This window comes from Ictalurus punctatus, chromosome 16 (genome assembly GCF_001660625.3).
Source record: "Ictalurus punctatus breed USDA103 chromosome 16, Coco_2.0, whole genome shotgun sequence".
Lineage (NCBI taxonomy): Eukaryota > Metazoa > Chordata > Actinopteri > Siluriformes > Ictaluridae > Ictalurus > Ictalurus punctatus.
In genome coordinates this window covers 1,494,442-1,520,897 of record NC_030431.2, presented here as the reverse complement: position 1 = coordinate 1,520,897, position 26,456 = coordinate 1,494,442, and the positions used below count along the sequence as shown (strand labels likewise).

The 26,456-nt window shown below is 45.8% G+C and overlaps 2 protein-coding genes and 1 pseudogene across 4 annotated transcripts; 1 reads left to right on the top strand and 2 right to left on the bottom strand.

The window, feature by feature from the left end:
* Positions 1–77: 77 nt before the first annotated feature.
* On the bottom strand, positions 78–797 carry LOC128635228 (uncharacterized; annotated as a pseudogene).
* Positions 798–1,277: 480 nt separating this feature from the next.
* Positions 1,278–5,548, bottom strand: LOC108276963 (formyl peptide receptor-related sequence 7). Its single transcript, XM_047161046.2, has 2 exons — positions 5,323–5,548; positions 1,278–4,294 (listed from the first exon to the last, which is right to left on the bottom strand). Exon 2 carries the CDS (start codon positions 2,738–2,740, stop codon positions 1,796–1,798), a length of 945 nt encoding a protein of 314 aa, XP_047017002.2. The 5' UTR covers positions 2,741–4,294; positions 5,323–5,548; the 3' UTR covers positions 1,278–1,795.
* Positions 5,549–5,643: 95 nt separating this feature from the next.
* cplane1 (ciliogenesis and planar polarity effector 1) lies at positions 5,644–26,127 on the top strand. 3 transcript variants are annotated; one of them, XM_017489153.3, is made up of 54 exons: positions 5,644–5,937; positions 6,236–6,392; positions 6,550–6,685; positions 6,852–6,971; positions 7,099–7,331; positions 7,453–7,553; positions 7,647–7,803; positions 7,910–8,013; positions 8,102–8,284; positions 8,944–9,193; positions 9,321–9,473; positions 9,731–10,410; positions 10,537–10,727; positions 10,906–10,986; positions 11,102–11,242; positions 11,478–11,657; positions 11,752–11,980; positions 12,122–12,252; positions 12,356–12,573; positions 12,736–12,900; positions 13,421–13,544; positions 13,633–13,742; positions 13,817–13,963; positions 14,076–14,205; positions 14,649–14,970; positions 15,164–16,040; positions 16,701–16,858; positions 16,962–17,101; positions 17,309–17,409; positions 17,507–17,565; positions 17,855–17,917; positions 18,308–18,497; positions 18,610–18,915; positions 19,001–19,591; positions 19,825–19,994; positions 20,267–20,348; positions 20,635–20,686; positions 20,938–21,072; positions 21,165–21,236; positions 21,336–21,466; positions 21,599–21,782; positions 22,231–22,478; positions 22,628–22,721; positions 22,960–23,133; positions 23,243–23,278; positions 23,385–23,418; positions 23,634–23,762; positions 23,866–24,031; positions 24,176–24,231; positions 24,394–24,531; positions 24,634–24,785; positions 24,914–25,009; positions 25,122–25,318; positions 25,561–25,697. In XM_017489153.3, exons 2-53 carry the CDS (start codon positions 6,312–6,314, stop codon positions 25,289–25,291), a joined length of 9,171 nt encoding a protein of 3,056 aa, XP_017344642.1. In that variant the 5' UTR covers positions 5,644–5,937; positions 6,236–6,311; the 3' UTR covers positions 25,292–25,318; positions 25,561–25,697. The 3 variants fall into 3 exon arrangements, with proteins under 3 accessions (XP_017344642.1, XP_017344641.2, XP_017344640.2); XM_017489152.3 differs by having other exon boundaries at positions 5,645–5,937; positions 23,869–24,031; positions 25,122–25,285; positions 25,561–26,127; XM_017489151.3 differs by having other exon boundaries at positions 5,645–5,937; positions 25,122–25,285; positions 25,561–26,127.
* Positions 26,128–26,456: the final 329 nt, after the last annotated feature.

The following is a 26,456-nucleotide window of genomic DNA, read 5'->3' as shown; positions in this document are numbered from 1 at the left end:
TGCACTCCGCTTTGTATCTTAACGCTTCGTGCCTCGTTTCACACGAGCATTCGCGCGTGCTGTTTTCAGACTGTTGCTCAGCCTTCGGAAGGGCAGAACTTCTTCACGCCATGCAAGGACATAGAAGAGATTATACATGTATATGTTGCTCCTATATAGCTGATTATCTCCGCTACTACAAAGGACTCGTAAACGGTGACGGTCATTCTGAGCATGACGTGCGTTAGCCAGAAGATGAGGAAAATAGTGGCGACTGTCATCACGCTCTCGGCAGCCCTCACCTGATTACCTGAGGAGGAGCTGGTTATGTTCTGGGACCTCTGGATGCCTTGTTGTTGGCCTTGGACTTTATTAGCAGCGCTTGACGTTGCATCTTTGGACGTGGGTTCTGGAGGCTCGTTTATCTTGGCATTTCCTCCTCTAGCGGACACGTTTGTGTCGGCCTTGATCCGCTTCTCGTCCCGTACGAGCGTGACTGCAGTTCGGATGCTCGCGACAACGATGCCGATAGTCGGAACACGGTTTGCCAGTGTAAGGTACGACATCCCGTAAGCTTGCCCGGCCTCTTGGGTTGGGAATTGTTCCATGCAGTCATTGACGCTTTCGTTCGAGATGTCCTGGGAGATGAAGAAGAAATGACGAACGCCGAAGGTGATGGAGAACGCTCAGATCCCTGTCAGCAGTGTGGCGAGGAGGCGGAGGTCGTCCGTTTGCTCAGGAGCTCCTCCACGCTTCAGGGAGCCGGCGAGCTTCTGCTGCCAGTACACGGAGACGTCGGAGACATTTTCACCAAGCATTAAAAAAAAAACCTTCACTTGTACTGTTTTTACTGCTATCCTACCTCGTAACGTCCTCTCTCGAACGGGATTCATGCTTGACCGAGACGAGGGTCGTACTATTACCTACCAAGATGATGTATTTCGTTGTGGACCACTGTAAATGTAAATATGGCTTAAGATACCAAAAAAATGAAAAGGCCCTCTATAGTGCACTATACCTTCAGGGTACGTTTGCAGAATATTTTCAAGTGTCCAGACCTGGAAAGCTTCCAGTGAATCATGAGTGGTTATGAGTCCAGCGGAGTCTGGAGATGGTTTTAGCCGGGAAGCTGTATCGTCTTCCTCAAAGGTTCCCTTAAGGGTTCTTTAGATAGCTAAGGGTTCTAGCTTTCTGCTCGGGATTCCTTTGATGCGATTCCTTCAGAAAGACGACTTGAACGCTCAGAGGTGATGAATACATTTCATGGAATATGTTCTCTCTCTCTCTCTCTCTCTCTCTCTCTCTATGAATGTATACAGCACAACCATCAGGCTTATTTTGTTAATAATTTTGTTGTGGTTCTTCCGTCGACGGTGTATCTCTAGGTCCAACATGTTCTGCTCATTGTGGTTTCTTTCTTGTGTGTTTGTGGATCTGCCCTGCGGCGTTTTATTTCGTTGAAGTTAGGTTGATTTTTATTACGAGTGTCTTGGTGAAGGGAAAAACACTGCAAAAATCAGTTTTCAAAAGGAATACGTTTTCCCATTTAATTGTTCATTATGATTACACCATTTACCATTACACAGAAACTCATTTTGGTTAGCAATAGATTATTAACAGAATGCAAATGTAGATGGATATATATATATATATAGATAATATAATATAGAGTGATTTAGTTATATACTCTCAATCTCTCTTCATTCGTTCATTTATTTATCTTTAATGTTGTGTGAGGAGTCTAAATCCTTCACGTACAGCATGACATCACAGCTTGCTGAATTACTCCTCACTCATACTACCTCATGACATGTCCTTAACCTCGGGAGCAGGTCAGCTTTTGCACACCGTACAGGTAAATATAAGGGATGGTGCACGTATAGGATGCTCCTACAAAGCTTTCGATGTCCTCGATGACGGTAGAGTGCACGACGGAAATGAGGACGCTGACGATGAGATGAATCGCCCAGCACGTTAAGAATAAGACGGCCACTGCCAGCACACTCTTGGCGGCCCTCACCAGGCTCCCCGTTTTGGCTTGTGACTTGGACTTGGTAACCGCCGATCCGTCATCAGTGTCGTCTCCGCTTTTCTCGGCCGAGGCGTCTCCTACGTTTCGGACCGTCACGCTCGTTTTCTTCATCCGCTTTTCGTTCTGCAGCAGCGTGATCGCGATCTGGATGCTCGCGTAAAGGACCCAGGTAAGCGGGATCACGTTGGCGAGTGCGACGTAGACCGCCTTGTAGGCCTGCTCGGCTTCCGGCGAAGAAAACTCTTCCTGGCATTCCGCGGTAGTCGCGTTCTCACCGTTGTCGACGATGAAGAAGAAATGAGGCAGGTGCAGGACAAGCGCGAAGGTCCAGCTTCCTGTCAGCAGCATGGCGATGAGGCGGAGGTTGTCCATGCGCACGGGAGCTCCTCCGTTCTTCAGGGAGCCCACGAGCTTCTGGTGCCAGTACGCAGTGATGAAGGTGGTGCTCATGATGCTGCTGGTCTCTGAGAATTCGGGCAGGAAGAAATGAAAGCCGCAGTACACCTTTCCCAAAGTTAAATACTGATCGGTTTGGAGAATGTCCGGGATGTCCACCATGTAATTGGTGATCAGATTGGATACGGCCAAGTTTACAAACAGGACGTCGGTAGTGCGGAGCTGAGAAAGGGATTTCGGCAGGGAGGTAAAGCACAGCCAGTTGTTACCGACGATTCCGGTCAGGCACACGATGCTTCTGATCACAGTCTTGATCCAGTGTTCTGTATCCATCTCAAATTCTCTGTTCTTTCCAAATCCAGGGACGGGTGCTGTTACTTTCTAAAGCACAGTTCGGTGACGCCTGTAATTTATACTGATCTCACCAGACACCTCATCGCATCGCTGTGGTTTTGGCGTTCAGAGCTCGTCCTACCGGCTGCAAACGTAGGCAAATGTGTGTGTTCTACCGATTTGTTTCCATTGTCAACAAACAAAAATGAGCGGGCAGTCTATTTTAATTTTGCGACCGGCGTATCGATCGTACTCGGTACAGTATTACTAAAGTGCGTATGCGGACACCTGATTATCTCACACCCATACGGTATGTGATTCCTCCCCGAACTGTTACCACGACGACGGAAATACAGATCTCGGGCCGTGCTTTTTTTCCCGGGTGAGTTTTTTTAGGCAGGTTTATGACTCGGACTATGAAATAATGGTTTATGATTCTGTGCATGATTAATAAATCAGTTCTTTGCTAAGACAGCAGCAGGAAAAATGTTTAAAGGAGAATTATGGGGGAAAGAAATGATACACGTGGAATATAAGGTCACTACGAGGTATGATCATTTCATAATTAATGTTCGAGCAGCTTTATTTCCTCCAGTGGAAATACAATTCTATAATATTATAACAGCATAACAATATATAATAACATGCTTAAGTAAAACTCATATAGACCATATAGGGTAAGGGGCTATTTATTTATTTATTTATTTATTTATTTATTTATTTGCCCACAAAAATTAGCAATAAACTGAAAATAAGCTTTTGGGGTATATTTTTATTAAATGTTAAGAAGCAGAAAAAATTATTATTATTATTATTATTATTATTATTATTTTAAAGAGAAATGCATTACTGTGCAAGGAGTTCGCTAAACACTACAGTTCGACTTGGAAACCAGATGTTTTGGCTGCATGTAAACATTTTGCTGAGCCAGATCTGTCTCGCACGCACACGCACACACACGTGCACACACGGCAACCTCAGAGCACCTGTCTCTGATGGACGGAGGGGAGGGTTCTTGCGGCTTCTTTCGCAGGATCTAAACAGCCTCGGGGGTCTGCTAGCATCCTCAGGAAAGGCTACAGTTCTGTCTGATGAAGATAAAAGCAGATCATCCGTACAAATTATGAATCCTAAAACAAACCCAAACCATTGTTTGTCATCGAAACAAGCCATGTTGGTTCGCTACTCAGACCAGAGATGGTAAATAAAATGGAGAAAGAGAGGGGAAAGAAAAAAAAAAAGAAAAGTGAAAGCTTGTGAAAAAAACGAAAGGGATTTCGGCAGGGAGCGAAAGCACAGCCGGTTGTTACTGACGATTCCAGCCAGGCACACGATGCCTCTGATCACAGACTTGATCCAGCGTTCTGTACCCATCTCAAATTCTCTGTTCTTTCCAAATCCAGGGACGGGTGCAGCTGTCTGGATGATCAATCTTACTGTCCACAGCACAGCTTGGTGAAGTCTGGAAATGTATATTGAAATCACCATCTCATCACGGCGGCTGTCGTGTATAGATCTCCTGCCGGCAAAGGTGTGTTTGCAGATTCGTTTCCACTGTGAAAAGACAAAAATGACTAGGCAGTGTACTCTCATTTTCAGTTCATTTATTTTGACGGACAGACGTCCACGCAGTCAGCCTGTATTTAATAGAATATCATTGTACCTAGTTATACATAGTTATCAGATCCAAAGATCCAATATGCAAAGTATAGTGCAGTTGTTGTGTTTTTCCCCAAAGATGTTGTTCTCTTTATACTACAGATACTTTGCATGTCCTAAGATCATCATCATCATCATCATCATCATCATCATCATCGGTATTTCACATCTTTGCGAGTAACGAGTTCGTCTGAATCCCAAATCAAAATTAAAATCAAGATTAAAATACGGATTCTTTAGTATTACATGAAAGGACAGAGGACTTTGAGAAATGGCAAATGAACCCGTACTGAAGATTTGAATTCATTCATTCATATAAAATCATGCTTAAATCAAGTATTCATATAGACGACATATTGGAAACGTTTGTTTTGGGGTTGTTTTTTTGTTTGTTTGTTTGTTTTTTTAAAAGTTCTGATCTGACTTCCGAGACCAAATAAAACATTTTAGGGGAAAAAACATCTTACAAAGACACACACTTTTTTTTTTTTTTTTTTTAAATTGAACAGAATTTTAAAACTTGTATTAAAGAACACAATGCACATCTATCACACTCGTAATTATAGAGTATCAGTCAACTTATAATTACTTTTACAGCTCAAAAGCCATAGGAACAGAGCTGTAAATTATTATAACATTTTTTTTTTTTTTTTTTTTTTTTTGCGCCTCACGTGTTAAGTCTACATAACATCTTATAGACGTGTACAAACATTAACGTTCAAGAATTCTGTCTTGGTTGTGCACGTTAGTAATTCAAATATGAAAGGTGATTCAAATATTAATGAAACGTTATTATAATTCTGCTTAGAATTCGTATCCGTCCCTTTTGGTTTCCCTTCACAAACATGCCTTTTTATCCACAATATTATTACAATAATAATAATAATAATAATAATAATAAAATCTTTAAAAAGGATGCATACCCAGTTGTATCTGATTTATAACGTTCTACTTTTTTCTTTTTGTGCCTCTGATGGAAACATTTTCTTTCTCCGCTCCATGCTTGAAGTCGATGGCTCTGGACATGGCATCACACCACCTACTCTTTTAAACATGGACTCGGGTTAAACCTATAAAATAATAACATTTTGTAGTTTGCCTTTTAAGTCAAGAGAAAAAATGTGCACAATATTACAATATTAATGGGAATAATTCATATATACACACACACACACACACACACACATATATATATATATATATATATATATATATATATATATATATATATATATAGGGAATAAACAGATTCATGTGTGATTTGTTCAAGTGTAATAATCCTCGTTGACAGCTGTGAACTGTTCCTGTGCGCGGGCGCGCTGCGCGCTCTCGTGTCGGCGTGAACGCGTCTTGTTCCATGGCAACGAAACTGGGAATCTGTGTAGAACCGGAAGTGGAGGGAAATTCGAAAGAAAAGAGCAAAACAAACCCGTTATGAATTCTAAACACACATCACCTCGACTTGTTTTGTGGTATTTGGTTAATTGTTGAATTCTTTCAGAGATGGAAATTGAAGCGCTGTTGAATAAATAATCAAGGTTGGTTTGTTTATTTTGCCTGTTTAAACGTCTGCCTTCTATCATTGAACTCCATCTCATGTCGCTAAGCTAGTTTGCTAACAAACATGGCTTGGAATGTTCTCGACGCGGTGGCTTGTTTGGTTTTTTTTTTTAAAAAAAATGTGTTTATTCGTTTAGATTAATTTAAGTGCATGTTTTTTTTTGCTACCTACATGATTATTATTTTCTTACTGCGCCGCTAGACGGGAAATTCCGACCGTTATCTGGGAATTACGTAGATGTTTAGCGAGCTAGCTCCAATATGTCTTCATTTCAGACATGACCTGCAGTCAGTTAAAAAGCAGAAAACGCGGACGAGCGTGTGAAGTCTCTCTCAGATTTAGACACCGAACATGGAGGTGAAGTTCGAGGTGCTGGTGTCGTCTAGCATCAAGAGGAGAAACCCATGGCCGAGATTTTGTTGGCTGGGAAAGGTGAGGCTCACACCTTCAGTGTGATTTGACCCAGGAAGTGCTTCCTGTCACAGCATGATTAGGATTTCTCTAAATTCCATACACATCTACTTTGGCTGTTCTGTTTGTTTATTTATTTATTCATTTATTCATTCATTCATTCATTCATTCCCCCCAGGAGAAGGAAGGCCTCTTTCTTTTGGATGACCGTCGGATCAGTGAGATCAATTTACGCTCAGGACAGACCAAGAAGAAGATCCCAAAACTGCAGCGGCTGCTACCGAGAGTGCTGACGATGTCCAGCTCTCGAAACGGTGAGCGAGGATATCTCAAATGATCTTTCGAAGCATTTTGGAATGCACAAGCTCTACAAGAGGGGAGAGGGGGGGGGGGAGGGGGGTCAAATATGAAGGACTAGGATCGAGAACCTACGTTGTTATACATCCAAACATGTCATGCGTCTCTCTGTGCTGTGTGTAGGTACGTGGCTGGCTGGGATATTAGTCTCCGGAGAGGTGTTTCTGTGGGACAGAGATAAAGACTCCTTAAAGACGGTCGCATCGGTGCCTGCGGTGTATGAGCTGGCCTCTGCTGGTAAAGGTCTGTGTGTGAATTTGTATTGGAAATGAGATTTTAGCTTCATGTAAACGTCTCTCGCTGACCCAGGTCTGTCTTACACACACACACACACACACACACACACACACACACACACACACACACACAGCGACCTCCCAGCGCCTGTCTCTGCTGGTCTCAGGGGATGGACGGAGGGTTCTCGTGGCCTCTTTCACCGGACAGATTTTCCTCTGGGAATGCCTGGCTCGTCAGGATCTAGACAGTCTCCGGGACAACACCGTGAAGGGACGCTGGAGTCAGATAGCACCCTCTGAAAATTCACAGCTTCCCTCCGTTAGAGATAAGGAAGCATGTCTTCACTGCGCGTTTGTCCAGAGCCAGGTGAGAGCCGCCGTGGTCGGGCTGTTTTGTGACGCACGTTAACGTGCGTTTGTATGAACGCGTGCGGATTTCGTGTCGGTACACCTTTTCAAAATGTCCCGTGTTCTCTGCTTTTTTCCAGGCCGTAGGTGACGTCTGCCTGAGCGCTTTCGTCTTCACCGCCGGAGAACAGCTGGTTGTCACCTTCCTGAAGATTCAATGGGAAGAGGCCTGGAAAAACAGGTCGGACTCTGGAAAAGCCGGTGGGAAGCAGAATCCTCGGTAGAACTCGGAATGGCTTAAATAAATAAAGATTTTTTTTTGTCTTTCTAACAGTTTGAAAGAATACAGCGTCGATTGGGTCACCAAGTCCTACGCGCTCGGCCATCTTGTTCCTCCATGTCGGTCTGTGAAATCCAGAGGAGCCCTAGTGCCGGCATTCTCACCCGATGGACAACTGTTAGCGATAATCCTTAACCAGAAAGACCCAAGGGTAACGTGTATGAGTTGTTCAATTATTGATTGAACCATGTATCTATTTCCCTGTTATCATATTTACTGATAGAATCGTCTGTGATGCATGTCCTTATAACGAACAGGCTACTCAGGCGTTATTCATAAGCGTGCAGAACTTTGTGACTGTATCCAGCTCACTGGGAGGATGTGGCAGTAGAAAGCTCTCAATCCCACCCAAATATGTGCGGTGAGTGAAGAACTCCTTCTGAGTTATACTCATTTATACTTAAGCTTAAGACAGAAGCCATTTTTTGACGGCTCGTCGTTTCCTGCAGGTCGTACTGGGTGAGCTGCGTGAGTTGGACACCGGAAGGTCTCTATCTGGCCTGTATACTGAAGAGAGGCTCTGTCCTGATGCTGGCCCGCTTAGGAGGGCTGGTCTCTCTCTCCACAAGTGGGTGTGACATTGAGTTTGGCCCCGCACACTTCCTGCCTCTTCATCCGTTAGTCACGTACAGGTGAGCAGCGTTGTGGTATTTCGACACCGACACGAATTGTTATACCTAATAAATAAGGAATGAATCACTTTTAAGGCGCATAATTGTCTAAGTTCGTTATTTTTCCTATAACGACACGCCCCGAGGCGTTTTACTCACCCCGTTACAATCACACCACCATTCAACGAGCTGTTACTATAGAAACAATAACGTGATGGAGCGAACGCTTTCATGTAAACCTGTGATTTAAATTGTCAGAGGTTGTAGAGAATGAATCAAAAGCTTCCGACCAATCAGATTCAAGAATTCGGCTAGTATCAGAGACGACAAGCGGTCATATTCGAGTCGTATTCACGCATAAATGAATGCGTTAGTATGCGTTACATGGCGCATTATTTCTTTCGCGTTAGTGCTGATTCAGGTCATACCCGTTACTCATTTTCTTTTATTCACTGCTGTTCATCTGTTTTTTTTTTTTTTCCTTGTTCTGATCCCTGTCCTCTTTTACCATCTCTCTCTCTCTCTCCTTTTCTTTACGTCTCTAGTCATCCACTCTCTCTTTTTCCTCTTCCAACACGGTCATTTTGTGCTCATGTAAGTACCGGAGCAGTAGCACTTCCGTGATTACGTTCGGCGCTCGCGTCAGTCACGTTTAACACGTCTGTTGTCGCTCCTCGTAGACCTCCAGTGCCTTCACAGCCACCAGATGATGCCTTGTCCAGCTCCAGCGTGTCCCTGCGTGACCCGATGAGACAGCGGTACTCTGTGACCTGGCACCCGAGGCTGCCTTGTCTCATCGTGTCTGACGGCTACATGGTGACGGCGCTGAACATGTCCGGCCGGCCCGCCTCTTCCTCGCTGATGAGCAGCTTCCTGACAGAGACGGCTCAGGCGCTGGAGAGAGTGCGCGAGATCGTTCACTCGGAGCTGGTGAGTCAGGGCCGGAGCGGTCTGAACACGCCGTTGTTTACACGGGTAATTCTCTGGGTTTAAAAATAATAATAATAATAATAATCGGATCGAAACGTATCACGTCTCTATCTGCGTGGTTGTTCAGCCCCAGGTGAAGTCCAAACTGGAGTCCATGTCTACACTGAAGCTCACAGCCAGTCTGTTGGTACTGAGAGAGAGAGAGACGCCGGAATCGACACTGCCTCTATTTTTACGAGGGGGAGGAGGCACAGGAGGCTCGAGGCTGATGACGGAGAGGGTGATTCTGCTGCTTACTTGCCTGCCTTTTTTTAAAAAAATTTTTTTAAGTACTTTTGACAAGTAATTAGAATAATGTTCTCAAACAGGTTCTTCACTAATATAAGGGACGGTTAATTATTTACTGAGACAGTAAAAACATTATTCCTGAAACGGATAAAAATCCCGAGCTATACTCCAGTATTAATAAGTGTTTGAAATTTGATGCGTCCATATCCATTTCTCTGAATTAAAAAAAAAAAAAATCCGTTGCTTCAGATTGAGGACGATGATGGCGATGACTCGGACGAGGCTCGTCATGCCGGCTCGGTGCCGGAGGACGGCGGCAGGTTAGAGTTCGCCTCGATGTTCGACACCCTTCACGCCCAGTCCCAGGCTGAGTCGGAAGATTGCGCCCGAGATTCCTCAGCTCTCCTGGAGGAACTGACCAGGGCACAGCGGAGTTTGATAACCGCCTGGGCTCTCGGTGTTTCGCTCGTTCACGCTACGGATCAGAGGGAGCGCATGCTGAAATACACCGTCACCTGCGCCGTTCGTTTGGCTCGCCTTCTCCGGATTGCCGATCCACTGATACAACCTTACAGACAAAATAGTGTGTTCGAATTCCTCAGGTCTCTGCTCTCGTTTCTCCCGTGGGACTCCACCCGCAAAGGTGGCACCAGCTGCTTGGGGGTCGTTTTGGATCTCGCGCGACGTTTTGTTCATCTTTTTCTCCCTCCGTCAGTTTGTTCCTCTCAGAACTTCATAGCGGCGCTTTACGTCCTCCGGGAAGCATCGAAGATTCTGGACCAGACCTACAGTCTACCACAGAAAGCAGCGCGGCAAGTAGAGGACGATCCTTGTCCTTCGGACATCTTCTCCATCTCACTGTTACAGGATGACAAGGATACTGAAGCTGTGAGCTCTCCGATATCTCTCTCAAGCAGACCGTCGAATAGGTACCGCTGTGTTTGGTTTTTTTTTTTTGTTTGTTTTTTTTTTTAAAACGTCAAAACCGAATCGTTCGATAAAGTTCGATCCTAGAACGGTTGCTAACGTACGAACGGACGTTCTTTGGGTTTCAGATTGGTGGCGGTATGGCGAGACATCTACAGACAAGCCTTGCGGTACCGGGACGAGTTACGGAGTGGTAGAAGTTTAGGGAGTCGAAACGGGGAACTGGAGAACATGTCGAAGGTGATCTCTCAAATCCAACAATCGCTGCAGAGCGCCGGAGACCGTCTGGAGGAAAGTCCTGCACTTTACAGCGTAACAGGTTAGACTGGGTCGATGAATTTATTTCAAGATAATTAAGCCAGACTTCATCAGTGGTTTTTGAAATTATTATTATTTTTTTTTATTGTTGTTGTTTTTGGTACAAGAAGATTGTTAGGTGGCCCATAAGTGCAAAACACATCGACAAACCATGAAATCCCGTTTCTTTCTGCGTACAGGAGAGGAGCACTTCATTTCTGGTGACTACAGCGAGTGTGCCCAGGTTTGGCGAGACCAGCTGTGGGAAGAGACCGCAAAAGGTATGCGTCTTGCTATATCGTGCTATCGTCAGTGAATATCCTTTACTATGAGACGAGGTTAGGTTGCGTTGCCATGTGCTGCCGTCATAAGCACCTGTCCGTTTTTGTCGAGCAGCTGGGCCGAGGACAGTCTTCCTGGAGACGCGCTACTGTCTGGCTCTTCTGTTTGACCAGCTGTTTCAGTATAGGCTGAGGGAGGCGCAGGCCTTGTGTGACACCATGGCCAAGCAGCTACTGACTTCAGAAGATACTGTAGGTGAGTTTCAGAGAAGTTATAAGATTGCTAAAATCACACAGTGCTGTGAAAAAGTATTTGCCTCCATCCTGATTTCTTCCGTTTTTGTGTGCGTGTCATACGGAATTGTTTCAGAAATGGAAAAACAAAATCTAAGATAAAGCGGAGGCGACCTGAACAAAACGTAGCTGGATGGAAACTTTTAATCTGGTACATGTGGTTATTAAATCGAACACGTGGTATTTCTCGCCATCAGCGACGCTCGCGGACGAGGCTCAGTCTGAGCCGTGGCTCCCGCAGCGGGTGAATAGCGAGGCTGCCTGTGCTGTGGTCCAGTCTCTCGGCAGGTTCATGGCATCCTACTTCACCAATCAGCCGCTAGCCGTCTTCCCACCGCACAACGTGGACGTCCTGCCTCCTCTACATCTGCCACAGCGTGAGTAACATCTCTGTAAAGATAACCACAGACACTCCTCATATTTCACATCGAATTCGAATCCGCTCACGAACCCGCATTGTTGTCGTTATAGCGACGGGCCGGCGCACGGTTACTCTCAGTCAGTGGCGGGTGGCGGCCGCCGTGAGATCTCAGCACCTCTCGGGCATGTGGACGGTGGAGTATGCTCTGGAGCTCCTCCTGCTGGGTGGGCTGATTCCTGAAGCAGCGTGGCTGGCTCAGAGTTTGGGTGACTGGAAGATGGCTGCCTCTCTTGGTCTGGCTTACACCACATACTGCAGACTGCACTATGATTTCAGCAGGTGACTATTTGTTTACTCGGACACAAACGCGCCTATGGTCCAATCGCATTAAAGTCTACGAAAACGAGCGGAGTGTGACGTATCTCGACGCACCGGACCGTTTCAAAGGTCACAGTATAGTCTTTACGTTTCGTCGTGTAGGTTGCAGTGGAAAGAGTTGCACCTTCCTGCAGAGCTGCAGCCTGGCTTTATCTTTCAGACTCAGCTGGAGTCGTTATTGGACTGCAAAGTGTCATCTAACAGACAAGACAAGGCCTCGAAAAGCCTCCCAGGTCTGTGCTTTATTCGGTTTCTACAGAATGTAGTGTGTTCAGCAGTACAGAGTGGTACAGTGATGACTGTCGCGTTAGCCTCCTGTCCGTTTTATTTTATAAGATGTCGTTGAAGTCGAGGACGCGGAGCTGCTCCACGCGTACGCACAGGAGATCCTGAAGGCTTCAGTCATGGCAGACGTGGACGTCGTGTCACGGCCTCTCACCAAGCTGTTGGAATCAGCCAAGGAGCATGCGTCTTCGTTCACTGCTCTGGTTCCCCCTGCATTCTACCTCCCTGCACCTCCTTTGTACTGTCCACAGCCTGCTCCTGACCCACAGGTACTCCGATCAGAGCCCTCACTGGGCATAGGCGTTTGGATGTTTCGAAAGTGTGCTGGCTGGCAGGCACGCATTACCCATCACAGCATCTTCCTAACAGTAACTGGATCCTTCTTTAAAGTGCTTTTTTCTTTCCTCACTTAACTCGTCTGCTTTTGTCAGGACTCCACCGGTGACGTGTTGTCGGTCTCGGAGAGGGAGTCACGTTGTCACGTAGCTGCAGTGTTACAGCGAGCGCTGCTGCTGTTCAGAGCCGCTCGCTGCTCCCGGCCGGCTGTGCAGTGGTACGTCAGCGGCCTGCGTCGATGCCGTAAACTCTTTCGCAAGGTAAATGTTTTATCTGTGAGAAAGTATATATTCTGTTTGTCGGTGCCCCTCATACTGAATCGTTTCAGAAATTAAAACGTTATCTAAGATAAAACAAAGGCGACCTGAGTGAACGCAAGATACAGTTTTTTTTTTGTTTTTTTTTAAACGATGATGTTATTTACTGAAGCAGAAAACGTTATCCAATATCAGCTGGGCCTGTGTGAAAATGTATTTGCCCCCGTAGTTATCAATTCCCCAAGTCTCGACACTTAAATAGAACTTTTTAAACAGCATAAAGTTGGTTAAATGGTCTTACTATGGCAAAACTGAAAGAAATTCCAGAAATGATGAGGAAGAAGGTGAGTAGTTGCAGTTCTTGCTGCTGAAGGTGGCACAAACAGAATTTAAGCCGAAGGGGGCAGTTTGTTTTTCAAATAGGTGATTAGGTGTTGGATAATTATTTATTTATTTTTCTTCAATAAAAAATAAAATAATAATAATAGAGAATCAACTGCTGCGGTTTGGGGTTTGTCGACAGGTCAAGAAGGCGAACAAGCAGCCTAAAGATGACCTTCCAGAAGGGTTGAAGAAGTTCACTAATCGCCACGGGTTTTTCCGCTCCAGGTCCAGAGACACGAACAGTGTCGTCATACGAACGATAGGTGTGCACCGTACGTGCGAGATTCTACTAACGTAGCCGCGATGTGTAGAAAACCCCTTACTAACAAACCGTGTGTGTGGCAATCTCAGTGTGCTTTAGGGAATTATGTGGGCTGTGCTGGATGCTGCATGTTCGTGACCAGCTCACAGTCTTCTGTAGAAAGTACCAAGCTGCAAGGAACAAGACTCAAGACACTCGGGTAAACAAACTTCGAACAGACTTATACCTCTGTGTTTAGGGAAGGTTCTGAGCGTGTGCGTGTTTGGGTTCTAGGTGACCGGTAACGGCGTGTGTGAATTGCGCGAGGAGGTCCTGCGCTGGGCGCGTCGCCTTCTGCCTTTCTCTCGCTTCCTGAATGCAGAAGAGACGTTGCAGGACTTGGTGCTCAGCCTCGTGGCCGAGCTGCCCGCCATCCCGACGGTGAAAAACAAAAACGGCACACGCGCGACGCTCTATAGCTTTGCTGTCTTCTCGACTTACCCTTCTAAACACCCTGTTTGCGTTTGTTTCCTATATTTTCCTTCGTTTCCAGGTGGCAGAGACATTAGTCACAGTGTTTCCTGATGAGGAGGAATCCGTCCGGGTGCCTCTAAGAGAGAAGTACGCCTCGCTGCTGCAGAGGTTAAGTTCCAGCACTGCGCAGGATAATACGGCAACGCAAGGTTAAACAGCAGCTGTTGAACAGACTAATTTGTTTCTCATATAATATACCTCATCGTTCTTTGAACCCACGTTGAAGAGTGCTGTCTTTTGAGACAGCCACTTTAATTTCTGGACCAGAAAAATGTCAACAGAACGCTAAAATAAATAAACTAACCAAACCTTTCTGCATGGCAGTAATAATGTTTTTTTTGTTTGTTTTTAAAGGAATTTTTGAAACTCTGATTTTTATAGGTCTAGAACCACTTTTAGATTTGACATATTACACCTTTAAGGTGTTTGTTTATTTATTTTCAATGCAATATTGTGACACTACAGTGCTAGGGTATCTTTATTATATGGAAATGAATGTAGGCACGTTCTCACTCTTTACCGAGGTCGTTAGTTAATAATCTGTGTATTAGCAGGATGAGACACGTTGATTTACTTTCTGATTTATGTCCAGCCACACAGGCAGGTAGTACGCAAGAGGAAAAGGAGGGAGCGACAGTGATTCTGCTGATTCGGGAGCAGCGGAGGCAGCGGGTCCGAGAGGGGCGCCGTCTGGCGAGGAGCAAGATCCCACCAGAGCGGCATATCTGGGAGAGGGAGGAAGACGAGGAGAGGGGAGGAGCCAACGCCATATCTGACCGGTTCTCACGGTGCGCTAGCTTGAGTAACAGTACGCTCACAGACTCTGAGCGCCCCCCGGTGAGCAGTGAGGCTGACACTGCTGATACAATATCAGAGCCTCGTTCACCGGAACTGCACAATAGGTCTCATCCCAGGTACTCGCTGTCATCACTTTTACATCTTAATCGAATTGTATCTGTGTAAAAAGCCAAAATGCTACGTTTATTAGTAGTAAGTCTTGGAAAACACGAAGTAAACTTTTATTACTCCATGTCTTTGGCTCACCGATTTCATCTCGGAATGTTTTCAGAGCTCCGTCTTGCTTTTTTCCCATCTTTACATTTTCAGCTCCGCGTCAGCCGAACCTGAGAACACGTTCAAATCAAACGATGGAAGAAAAAGAGATGTAACGGAGCGAGAGCACAAACGTTTCACCTTACCCTCTGTGGGAACGTGGCCGTTTGAACTCGAGGACGAGGAGTATCCGTGCTTTTTGGAGCTTTTCCTAAGCTACGTGTTGGAGAAGGACAGCCCGGACACTGAGGAATCCGAGCTTCCTTTGCTGAGTAGCTTCTCGTCATGTCTGTGCGACCGAGAGCTTCGCTCTGATGCTTTCGAAGTGCTGACGGCGATCAAAAGACGGCCGGCTGGCCGGAAAAAGGGTGTGCGGCTTCCCGCGTTCCGTGCTGGCGGCTGCTTTCACGTTCTTCCTGAGACTCCCGAGCCGCTGGCCTCCATCATCGGTCCTCCTCCGTCCGTCATCAGTGAAACTCCCACAGCTCGAATCAGCACAGGTGCTCTGCCTCTTCCTGGGAAACAACCAGGATTGTTTAGCCTTCGACGACAGAACGAGACGCCGCTCAGACAGAACGTAATAACCACGGAGCCCGGTCCTATTCTGAACTTAATCCCAGGGATCCCTCAAATAGAGCGCTGGCCCTTTAAGACGATCCTCCGCCCTGACGTGGACCTACAGCTGGAGCTGGACGCCAAATCGGAGGCCCGGTTTCCCCAGCTGGCCAGGCTGCTGGAATGGATGCTGCGCTGGGCAGACAGAAGTGTCCTGCTCACGCATTCCAGCAGGAAGAAGACGGGGAATGCCGTCGAGCCAGTGGTGATTAGGGCTAAAACTTCGGCTCCCGCAGTGCTCTCCGCTCTGAGGCTGCTGGAGCAGAGATACACCAAAGCCCAACTGAGGACCGACGAACACTACACTCAGATTCGGGTGAGCTTTATATTCGAACGAGAGAGTGTGGATATACTCCTCTGTATTATTAACTGGAGTACAGTGGTGCTTGAAAGTCTTTAGAACCCTTTAGAATGTTTTTTATTTCGGCATAAGTGTGACCTAAAACATCAGATTTTCACACAAGTCCTAAAAGAAGACGAAGAGAACCCGGTTAAACAAACGAGACGAAAAGATTATACTTGGGCATTTATTTATTGAGGAAAACGATCCGATATTACATACGTGTGAGTGGTGAAAGTGTGTGAAGCTCTGGGATTAGCAGTTCGTTTGGAGGCGAAATCAGAGTCGGGTGATTTCGATCAGTATGATGACGATCAGGTGTGTGTGAACAGGGATCTGTCAGAGTCTGATCTTCACAACACACGTTTGTGGAAATGTATCACGGCACGAACGAAGGAGATTTCTGAGGACCTCAGAAAAGGAGTTGTGTGACCAAGTATAATGTTTGTGTCTCGTTTGTTTAATTGGTGTTGTATCAAAATCTGGGAACAATAAAATCCTCACGGGTTCACAAATTTTCAAGCACCACTATACAAAAGCAGCGGTCAATACAGAATACGAAATACGGCAAGGATACGTTTGAGTAAGATCACCAAGCTTCACTAAAAGCTTTATTTCACTCTCATCGTCCCGCAGGTCCCAGAAGCTCAAGCCACTGTGGCTCCTGTCCTGCCACTGGAGTTAGGCTGGAAGCGCGAGAGAGAGAGCAGCGTGGACACCGGCTATCCTTCCGCCTCAGCGGGGACTCCCGTCACCCTGCCTGATCTGGACCCTCCTCATGGACACACTTCTAAGTGAGTGCTTTTTAAATAAACACAGCAGAAACATCTTACGAGGGTTACGTATAGTTTGGCTCTGCGCTGTGGTTATCCTGTAATACCGCGTTTTATTACGCAGGGGGTGTGAGCCCGAGGGTCTTCCGGATGAGCCGAGTCTCTCTCACTCGTACGGGCACGAGGACGCGACGTCCGACGTGGAGATAAGAGAACGAAGTGTTAGAAGAGTGAAGGAACCACTCCCAGTGGGTGAATTAGACAGTAAGAGTCTTTTGCTCTCAACTTCTACTTTAAAGCTGCAGTATGTAACTGCAGAGATCTATTTATTTATTTTTTTCTCCAGTTTAAGAGCTTTTTTTTTCTCCCCTGACTGTATTATTTCTACTTTTTAAATTGGCGATAAAATACGTCACACACCGCCGCTTTAATGACGAGCGCCATTCTGAACAGTCTCATGGGGTTTCTCAGGTGACCGTAGTGTTGTGGAGAATCTGGAAGAGTCTTCAGTTGGGTCAAATACTTCAGTACCGATCGGGACAAAGGGCAAAACACGTAGACCCAGAGACCAGGTGAACACCGCTGCCTGCTAAAACAACCGTACCCATTTACAATGGTTTAATAATTCACTGGGTTTTTAAAAAAAAATTTTTTCTTTTTTCTCCACAGCCTTTAAAACTATCAGATTTAGAATACTCCAAGTCATCCGATGACCCCTGCGACTCGCGGTGAGTTTACTCCATGCTGGAAAAAAAAAAGAGCGCGTTAATATAGTAATTGAAGTAGTTTATTCCATGCACACGTTTCAAGTTTGCCAAGGAGTAGACTCTAGCGAATGTCCATGGAAGCATTGAGTCATCAAGAAGTTGCCGCGGTGACCGTATAAACACAGCTCATTGCATGTGTGCGTGTGTGTGGTGTAGTGTCTGAGTAAACGGAAAGTGAAGCATTTGGGATTGTTTTCGGTGTGTAATTATGCACTTCTGCGTTAATCTAAACGTGCTCTATGTGTTGCAGCTCAAAGGACGTTGGAACATTGGATATTGAACTTGCAGAACCAGGAAAGGAACCAGAAAATAGGCAAGTATATAGAGTGTGTGTGTATATATAGTGTATAAACTCAGTCAGGTTTATTTATTTTTTTTCTTCCCCTGAACTTTTCGACCGTATAACCCATTTTTATTGAAATTATGCAAAATGATTAATGAGCGTAATGACTGTGATGACAGAAGCAGAAAATCACAGACCCCCTGGTTATGCTTCACAGACACCTGGGGGGGAGGGGGGGGGGGATCCTTGGAGCCCATTTTGAGAACCAGGGGTGTAGTATGGGAGTTTTAGAGTGCTTTTAGGATGTTATGAAAGTAGCCAATAGTGTTTACTACCATAACTAGGCTTATAGCTAGTGTTGTACAAGAGTTCTTTTTTTTTTTTTTTACCCCCTCCCTAAAATGTACTTTTATATTTTAGTCCTGTACATGAGGCTCCTGAACCTGAGCCTGAGCCTGTTCAGCCGCGTGAGCAGCAGCTCCACTCTGTGTCAAAGCCTCCGGCTGAACCAGGGACCGTGAGTCATCCTCCGAGTGTCCAGAACGGAGAAACCATTCACCCTGAACCAGTCAGACAGCTGCTCCAGGATGAGCTTTTCCGATTAGTACAAGTACGGACTGTAACAAATACCCGCTCGCGCTCTTATTATATTATAAATCTTATGATGTATATATTATATATATTTAAATAGTTCTTTTCTTGTGTAATATTTCCATTTTTAGTTGCAGCAACTCAACTTCATGAGTCTTATGCAAGTGGTGGGAGCCTCGTTCGCCAGCGTGCCCCTCTCCCACGCCAACTCGCTGCTTTCACAGCTCAGCGTTCCTGCGTCTCAACCTGCACAACCGCAAACTCGACCCACTGTGGCTCAGTCCTCAGATCCTCCTCCCTACAACACGAGATTAGGGAAGAAGCCAGACACTGTTTCTGAGCTACACAGCAGGACTCCCAGAGCTTCTGATCAGCAGTGGATGGAAACAGATCCCGGTCTGAATACTCCTGAAGAAAGGAGAAGACTCTGCCCTGAGGTAAAACCTCTAAACAGACTACTTTTCACAACATCTGCCTTATTATCAGGTTTCTCACTTTATTCTTCTACTTGCTTGGCCGCAGGAACTCCAACGGCTGACCGTTCATCCTGGTCCGTCACAGAACAGCCGGGAAGAAGGACGTCGTTTTATTCCTCCCTCTCAAAGACTTCTTACCGCAGTAGACAGTCAAGCCCCGCTGCAAGCACCCCAGCTGAATCATCCCCCTGAAACGGTTCCGATTATACAGGGGTTCAAACTTCTCCGCTTGCCCCCTCCTCAATCTCCTCCTGCCCCTGTAAGAGAGGCCTGGGGCCCGAAGCAGCACAATCCTACCATGTACGGGAGGTCTGAGAGCTATCAGAGGCGTGCTGAGCCGACGGCACAACCCGCACACCGAAATCTGAATCAGTACAGCGTACGGACTCGAGCTTACACTTCGTCAGACAGGGGGACAGAACGAGAAGCAGTCCGTCTGCCTCCTGCCCCCAGCGTGGCAGTACCAGATATTGGGCTCCCACTGCTGCGTTTCCCCCCCAGCACCCAAGTCCGACCCATCCAGCTGCCCAGGATCGCTTCGTCTGCCCCCGTGAGGCTGCACACAGCAGGAACGGTTTCCGAGTGCGTCTTTCCCAAACCGCACTTACTGCGTGTCGAGCCTGAGCCATCTCGTACTGTAAGCACATCTTAACCTATTCAAATCATCCTCCATTCTCCACACGCTCGCTCATTATGCGTCATTTCACTAAAATATTCGGCCATGCGTATTTCCACAGACAAAATTGCAAATATTCAAAAATGAATAGCAGACACATAGAAGACTCAGCAGTTAGCACTGTGTTTGGAGCATGCAGGTGTTTACGGTTGAATGGTAATAGTTCCTGGTTGTGCGCTGTGTGGTTCGGATAGGGTCTGAGATACGGCGCACCTCCTCGGCCCACTCCTCGCTTAATCCCCCTGGAGGAGCTGATGGCCTGGGCAGCGGGAACGAAACAGGAAGTGAATTCTACGCTCCGACTTCTCAAGGCAACGACGCAAACGTCGCAGAGCAAACTCACGGACACGCCCTCCATCAAAAGGTGAGCTCTTTAAACCGTAGTCCTAATTACGTGTCTATTTATTTATTTATTTATTTTTACACCTGGGTCTGTATTCATAAATATAGCGCTCACCGATCACTCAGTTTTATATATATCGCGACGTCAATTATTCTTCTGCGAGACACTGTCGTTGTATTTCCTTACGTTAAAAGCGTCGTTCAGTCGGCATGAGTACCGTATCGGGTCAGAACACGCTCGCGGATCACGACCGTAAAGCACATTTTCTGACGCTTTCGATGCTTGTTTTTAAGGCTTGAGAGGAGAGAACGTAAAAAGAACGAGGAGAAGGCCGTGTCCTTCATACCGGATGATTCTATAATCCCTCCACCTCAGGTAAAACAACCGTTAAGAGAACACCAAAATGGAGATTTAAAAAAAAAAAAAAAAAAAAAAAGATTAAAAACATGGTTGTACATTAGAAGGATTAGAACAGATATGAATGAAATTGTATGTACTGTATAGAGTATAAAATGTGTGCATATCTTTTGAGACTGTTAACCTCTGCCTGCTAGTGAAAACATACAGCTACTCCTTTTTAAAAAAAAAAAAAAATCTTACTTGAATTGCGCTTTAAAACGAGTCAGTTTATTAATAATCAAGGTTTTATTTTTTTAACCAGGAGCCTGAAGAAGACAGATCTGCTCCAGATGATGGCTATGCCATTCCTTTAGGTCAGTATGTTAAACAATTCTGTAAAAACTCTCACACGGACCGTTTAGACCCAATATACGACACTCGGAGTTGCTTGCGAAACAAATGAGCATTATTTACGTTATATGAACGCTACGATTCCTTTGCCGATCATCATATTAGCCTTTTATTTATGTTTTAGTGACATGTTCTAAACCGTAAAGCTGTAGTTTTCCATGTAGCTGCACCACTGTCGGAGATTTCACCTTCTGCCTTCACCGTGGTTCTTCAGGTCCCTTCGAGTCGACGCTGACTGGGCAGAGACTGCTTGCTGAAGCGCAGGCCACGTCGGCGGAGCTTCATGCTTTCGCAGCCACGTGCAAACGACCTCCTGAAATCCAGGATGCCTGCACTAACACAGAGCCGGGTGAGTGGTGCTTTTCAGAGGCACCTCGCTTAATATTTTGGAGATGATTTTAAGAGAACCACGCTGATTTTTCTCATTTCTGTCTCGTTTAGCCTCGCCTCGCGTCACCACCGATAAAGCCGTCTCAGCCCAGCTTCCCGTGTCTCCTGGTTCTCCGTCTGCACGTGAGTTCTACTGTAAAAAAGCATTGTTCAACTGTTTAAAATAAATAAATAAATAAAGGCATTTGGTAGATTTTAGTTTAATTTCTGTCACTTTTCTAGGTGCTGGACATGTGGACATTAACGTTGCTCCTGCTGCTCCCCCTGAGGTCTTCCTGAACCTTCGCACCTCTGAGGAAACGGTTCCAGAGCAGCCAGAGAGCTCAGGAGACGCAGAGGGAAAATCCCGTACGGTAAAGAAGGACACTTTTTTGTCTTGAAACATCTCTTGTGACGGAACGGTATCGTTAGTGTTGCAGTTTCCATGTACAGGACGTCTCGGTCGCCGAACGCCGTTCTCTAAACGATCGCTATCTCTCTTTAAGAGCGCTCACGGCCGGGAGGATCGCCCTCTATTACAGGGCCTGCCGTCTTCCCGAACCCCTGTCCAGAGCCAGTCCTGTTCTCCACCTACATCCGCTCAGCTTCACCTTCTAGCAGCTTCCGTGGTCAACTCGACCCAGAGCAACACCGAGATCAGAACAGAAGAGCACACTGATGGATCACCAGGTGCTGACATCTTTATAGTTTAAAATGAGACCGTCTCGCTTAATGATTCGTGAATCGTGTTAAGTAACGGTATGAAGATTCGGGTATGTGTTTACACAACGAAACGTTTAAATGAGCCTCCTTGTACCATTCCTTTAATGCTCAGTCTTTTTATTGTTAATGTCATACTACTACTATTAATAATAATAACAACAATAGTAACAATAACAAAAAAAAGATCAAATAAAACCAATACCCTTGCTTATGATTTTTGCAAGTCTGTGAAAATAAAATGGGTACATTAACGGGCTTCCTGTCGGAAGGCGAGCCCCACTTTAAGTTGTTTCAAATGCAAAAGTACTTTTCTTCATTCGACAGGGTGATTCTAAGGACTCGACATTCCTCACGACGTTTCTTTTTTTTTTCTTCTTCTTCTTCTTCTGCTTTGAATGCATGTTCCATGCTCCAGGTTATTCAGTAACGTTCACTCCTCCTGCACTTGTGCTCTCGGCGCCGGACACCGGCGGAGATCCAGTCACGGTGAAGGCGCTGACTGAATTCGGGACCGAACAGGAAGCCGTGCCGGCGGGCCGCTCGGTAGACCGTGCGTTTTCTCACAGCCAGGTCTCGGCACATCTCTCCGAGATGGACGCCCGACTGGCAGCTCTCCAGAGCATCGCAGACCACATGGACAGAGAATTTGCCAACACCAGGCTGGTAAGTAAAATCGAGCACGATTTAAAATAAACTAAACTATTGATCTTGTTCTTGGTCTTTTTTTTTTTTTTATCTAGGATGAAATCCTGGACCGTATAATATTAAAGACTAATTTCAGCTCTACGTTTCTGTTGTTTCGCTTTAAACAGCTGGTAAACACCATAGACGCTCTGACGCCGGTTGCGATGGCCAGTGTGGAAGAGGAGCGTGCTCATTCCAGCATGCCGAGAGTTACGACGGAAGGTCGGAAGAACTCTTGCCTTTATTGTTGTCAAATTGCTACGGTGTAAGAGGACTAAAAGACGTCAGGATGTGCTGCTGTCGAAAATAATTAACTTCGTGAACTAAGACTGAAGAAATTACCATTTAAAAGTGATTTTCTCTGTGCTGACATCTCATTTTACTCGGCCTAAGGTTGACTTCCGTACGTATATAATGAAGAAACGGAGATTAAGAGTGTCCGATGTGTACTTGTATTCAGGAAAGAGACGCACAGCTAGCGTGAGCACGCACGAGGAGGAAGAAGAGCGGGGACGCTTTTCGTCTTCCACACCGAACGGTGGTGTTCCTCCACGTCAGAGGGGGCGCTCGTCTCTCTACCCAGCCTCGCCGTCCATACACAGCGTTGTCCACCGACGCCACATGACCCCTGCAGGTATCACGATGCGTTTCCCGTGCTCGTCTGACTGAACAGTATTCGATTTCCATCTGAATCCGAAAGCATGAGTCTGAAGCTTTTTTTTGTTTGTTTGTTTTTTTGGCAGTGAAATCGGAGCAGCCTCTCGGGGATGTGAGAGAAGGTTAGTGCACGCTCTTTCTCCTGACACACCTAGAGTAACCATATACCTGAACCGTATTCTGTGTCATGGCAGAAATCCTAATGCGTTCGTCGTTATTTTATTCCAGAATTCACTGAATCGCTGATGGAGAATTCAGACCTGTGAGTATTTCGTAATACTTACGATAAACCCTCCTGTCGTGTTTCATTCGAATTTTAACCCTAGAAAGGAAAGGAAATTCTGAACATGGTTTTAGAGAATTGGAAGGTTCTAGGTATTTGTAGCAAACAAAGGTAATAGGTAAACGCGTCACGACTAGTGGAGATGGGCCGGATTGTTTTGTATTTACGTATATTTGGTGTTGATTAATTATCAGGCTAGATAAAGACATTTTGGGTCTGACCGGACTGAGCGACGTTGCGGACATCTTGGGAGATTTGGTTGAAGAAGGGGCGCTCTCGCCCTCCGCGCTCCGTCGCTCTCCTTCGGCGACCTGGGAGAGAAGGTACGACGTCGTTCTGAAGGATGTGACGTCAGTCGAAAAAATGAGTTAACGCGAATACGTACAAGTGTGTGAAGAGCGTTTTTTCTCTCGGTGTTTTGCGGAGAAGCAAACCAGAAGAGCAGCGGAGGAGAGCCATGGTGGAGGAGGAGAGGAAGGAGCTGAGGACCTGGATGAGGAGGAAGCAGCGAGAGAGACTGGTCGAGTACAACAAACAGAGGACGGAGAAGAGAGAGAGGGAGCGCTTTCCCTTCGCTCCTCCTACTCCACTGGTCAGGCTCGGCCGTTCCTGTTCATGTTCCTTGTATTTACTGATTTTTATTTATTTTATTTTTTTTTGCACGTGTGTTTTTATTCAGTTCTTTTTGTTTGTGTCTAATTTGTATCGTTTTTTTTTTGTTTGTTTTGTTTAACAGAATTTGTCCTCTAGAGACCTGGCAATCAACAGGAAAGCTAAAGAGGAGAGAGACAAGTAGGTTTTTGGATAAATAAAGAACAAGTGCGTCTATATGATCATCTGTTCTGACCAATCACATTCGAGAATTCAGCAACACCGTGGTATAACGTGGTTTACGACCAAGTCTCGCTTATTGTAACGTATAACCATCGTCTGTTTTCATGTCTGTATTTCTAGGGCAGTTCTTCTGGAGCATCACTCCCAGAGAGCACACGAGGCCTACACGCTTATCACAGACATGCTTACCACCCCGCGCGTCCTCCCTGCTCCTTCCAACAGCACCACCGAGACCAAGGCCCACGACTCCCGGCCTGGGTCAGCATGCACCCTAGACTTCTCGAGGTCTTATCTCGGCACACGATATTTGATTGAACGTAAACGGCACCGAAACAGAGAATCGTGTTTTGTGCGTTACAGGAGTCGGACCCGGTTTAAAGGGCCTCTTGGGAAAGGCCAGAGGGGACGAGCGCGCTCTGTTTCGACGCTCGGGAAGACCGTGGTACTGCAGAAGAGAGGCGCATCAGCTCCACCCGCGACCCTGAGCAGCAAATTTGGACTTCATAGACCTGGTTCTTTTCCTTTATATCCCCTGCTAATTTCATAGATTATACCAATTTATTATGGATATAAATGATGGTATTTAATAATAATAATAACAATATAGAATACAATATTTTTTAAAATTATATTTAATCAGTGAGCGCACTTCCTGGTGACCGGCTGTCCCAGGTCACACGGCGAGGCATGCTGACCGACCTGAGAGGAAGACCGAAGGTCAAGACATCCATCCAGCGTAAGCTTTTATTCATATACGCTGACTATTCATAGTGACTAAACGACTACTAGCGCTACTGTAATATTTATTTATTTGTTTGTTTGTTTGTTTGTGTTTTGGCAAACCCTAGGCCCCAGACCCGGGTTAAATAAATCCCCAACGGAGCTGAGGACTATAAGACAGCGAGAGGCGTCACGGTTGGAGGACAAAGATGAAAGGGACGTGGTGAGTCCGTGGAGCGTTCCTCGGGAGATCCGCAGAATTCTTGGGCTCGACAGCAGTGCCGAGGAACAAGTATGAAGCAATGAATTATTTCCACAGTGGCATGTAAGATGATAAGTCAAACCGTCCAAATTAGCACAGTACTACTGTAGCCGAACAAATCATTTGCCTAATTTACACCCAAAAGTACTGGATATTTGACATTTTATCTCCTTACAACTGCCATCAGCGGCAGATATTTCATCGCTTGAAATGACCACCCTTGCTCGTGTTTCGTAAGCGTTAAACGCTCTCGATTTCCAACGTATTTCTCGACATGTCCTTGCTGTTTCTTCATGACTATCCAGGGCTTGGTGGATGACGGTGTCGACTGGAAGGACGCCCTTTCCCAAAGCACCAGCAGCATTCTGAGTAAGATGGACTGGGCGGCCATCGAGAGGATAGCGGCCGGAGAAGGAGACGTCTGACTCGATGAGATTCGAGCTAAAACTTTGAAAAGCATGAATGTGTGCGCTTTGAGGAGCTGCTACGTGCACCTATTAGAACTGCTCGTCGTGTGTAGGTTTTGCTTGTGTGTGTGGATATATGACGGACTGTGTGCACAGAATAAGCACTCTTGTAGCATTTGAATAATTTGTCAGGTGCTTTTATCAAATGCTGGATATCTTGATGATAAAATTCTAAGGTACAGGCAAAAGTGAACTAGACTGTTGTACTTTTTATATAGAACGTATTGTTATTGATGTTGGATTTCCTGTACGTTCAGCATTATCTGGTTTTAAACGCAACGGTACGTAAGTAAAAACAAAGTCCAACGGAAACGATGCAAAATGATCTGAGGCTGCGGTATAGAAATTGTAAATTGTTTTGATATGCTTTGCACTGAGTATATTTAATACAAGATTGTTTTCACATTCCTGCACGCTGTCATTATTCCTCAACATCCATATAACTTTAAAGTAATAATACACGAGATGGTGAGGCACAGTGGACTTTCCCATTTTCTCGCCATGTCCACGTGGGGTTATTCTCCTCACCTCACAAAAACATACTAATAGGTGGTTAAGGTGAGTGTGTGAGCGTGTGTTGCATGGTGCCCAGCAATGACTCGTACAATCCAGGGTGTATCCTCATTTTACACCCAGTGTTCCCTGATCCTACAATCCTGCCACGTCGATCCTGAATAGAACAAAGACGGATGAATACTTGGGCTGCCTACAGTCAGTGATCTGAGGCTATATTT